Source organism: Sphaeroforma arctica, assembly GCF_001186125.1.
Source record: "Sphaeroforma arctica JP610 unplaced genomic scaffold supercont1.1050, whole genome shotgun sequence".
Lineage (NCBI taxonomy): Eukaryota > Ichthyosporea > Ichthyophonida > Sphaeroforma > Sphaeroforma arctica.
Window position 1 is genome coordinate 15,512 of NW_014039508.1, and position 1,650 is coordinate 17,161.

At 43.0% G+C, this 1,650-nt stretch overlaps 1 protein-coding gene across 1 annotated transcript in view; it reads right to left on the reverse strand.

Moving 5' to 3' along the window:
• Positions 1–985: 985 nt before the first annotated feature.
• Positions 986–1,650, reverse strand: part of SARC_09811 (hypothetical protein) — a gene marked incomplete at its 5' end in the record, with an annotated part of 7,859 nt that continues 7,194 nt past the window's right edge. Inside the window, one exon of the mRNA XM_014296165.1 lies at positions 986–1,545. Coding sequence (XP_014151640.1) covers positions 1,453–1,545 — 93 coding nt within the window. The remainder of the gene's footprint in view (positions 1,546–1,650) is intronic.

The following is a 1,650-nucleotide window of genomic DNA, read 5'->3' on the forward strand; positions in this document are numbered from 1 at the left end:
ATATATATATGTGTGTATATTTATTATAAAGTTGTTTGAATTGCTTCACATTTCAAAACATCATTGTTACTCAACCATTTTCGGAATGGTGTTACAGCTCTTTATCTTCTCTGGGCGTTTTCAGCCATTTAATCTAATCAAAAAACATTCGTACGACAACGCAGTCTCGCGGGTACTCCTTTGAATACGTTAAACTTATATTTGCTCTACATGTGTTTCGGCTATGAATCGAAGCACTTTGCGCCTTTTGAATAAGCTAAACTTATATTTGCTCTACATGTGTTTCGGCTATGAATCGAAGCACTTTGCGCTGCCCTTCGTGCCTTTGTACAACTATGTCATTCCCGAAGTGCATATCACAATGACAGATCGTGCGTTGTCTATAACCGATATATAAACATACATCTCTACACTTACCACACAAAAAAAGGTATATATTGAGACCTCGACATGTATGAAAATTCCCAAACTATAACTGACACTATGTGAGCGACGCGAGCCCAAACTATAACCGACACTGTGTGAGCGGCGCAAGCTCTGTCAAAGTAGAAGCAGTAGTATGTACATAAATTTGATCAGTCTAAAAAGACCTGCTAGATTCCGATTAATAATAGCTCCAAAACCATTCATCAGGTGCGATTTCTGGCGTTTTGTCGTACAAACAAACGGTGACTTTTGTATTCGGTCAGATCGAGGCGCACTAGATTCTCAGCTAGATGCTGGGATGGAATCTGATGATACCCGTGGTCGGGTCAAACATAGAGGAAATATTCTGCATTTATAATTAAAATACATACTTCAACTTTAACTGTATGTCGTGGATTCTCAATGGTGGCAAATATGTAGAGTACGTACTCTCATTCAAAATAAATACACCGACGATAAGCTGTCCACCAATTGTTGTGGCTACCACTTCCAGCTAGCGTTCCCATTGTGGCGGTAATAAGAACCGAACATTCGGGTCTATGCCAGATACTATGCTAAAGGGTTTTTTCCGTACAGTCTTCGTAGACTATTTATTCGAATTTTGTTTGGATTTTTTGACAGTTCGCCGGACACTAGTAGTTAAATAAATCATTTCCATTGCTTCGCCCGACAGTACTACGCACGTGTGATTGCCTAAAAGCTCACCGCGTGCGCCAATCTTCCTAGTGATATCCTAAGCAAAGCTCTTACGCGACCACACTCGGGCCTGAGAGCCCACAATTGATCCATAAGACCTTACTATAATACCCCACCAGGAACATACGCATGCCGAGTCCACACCTAATGGATGCTGAAACACTCATGTCCACTATCAGTTACCTGACACAATACTAAATATTGACCCGTACAGCACTCTACTGGGCGCTCGCAATTCCTCTGAAACAGTGATGGTGCAAGCGCACATGTAAACTGACTCACGGGCCAGGCATAGACCAATGCACGTTTTGCTTCTACAATCAGGCCAGATCATGATGCGATCTCGGGTTCGTAGCGAGGCTCCACCTCCGCCTCTTCGTCCTTCTCCTCGGAATCCTTGTCTCCAGTGTAGCCTTTCTGATCCTGTCGGTGGGGTATGGTGCACACAGCGTGTTGAGCGACGGACAAGCTGACCCAAATGTGCCTCTATCTGTCACTAGACTTCAGCTGTGACTATGTTTGCAAAAA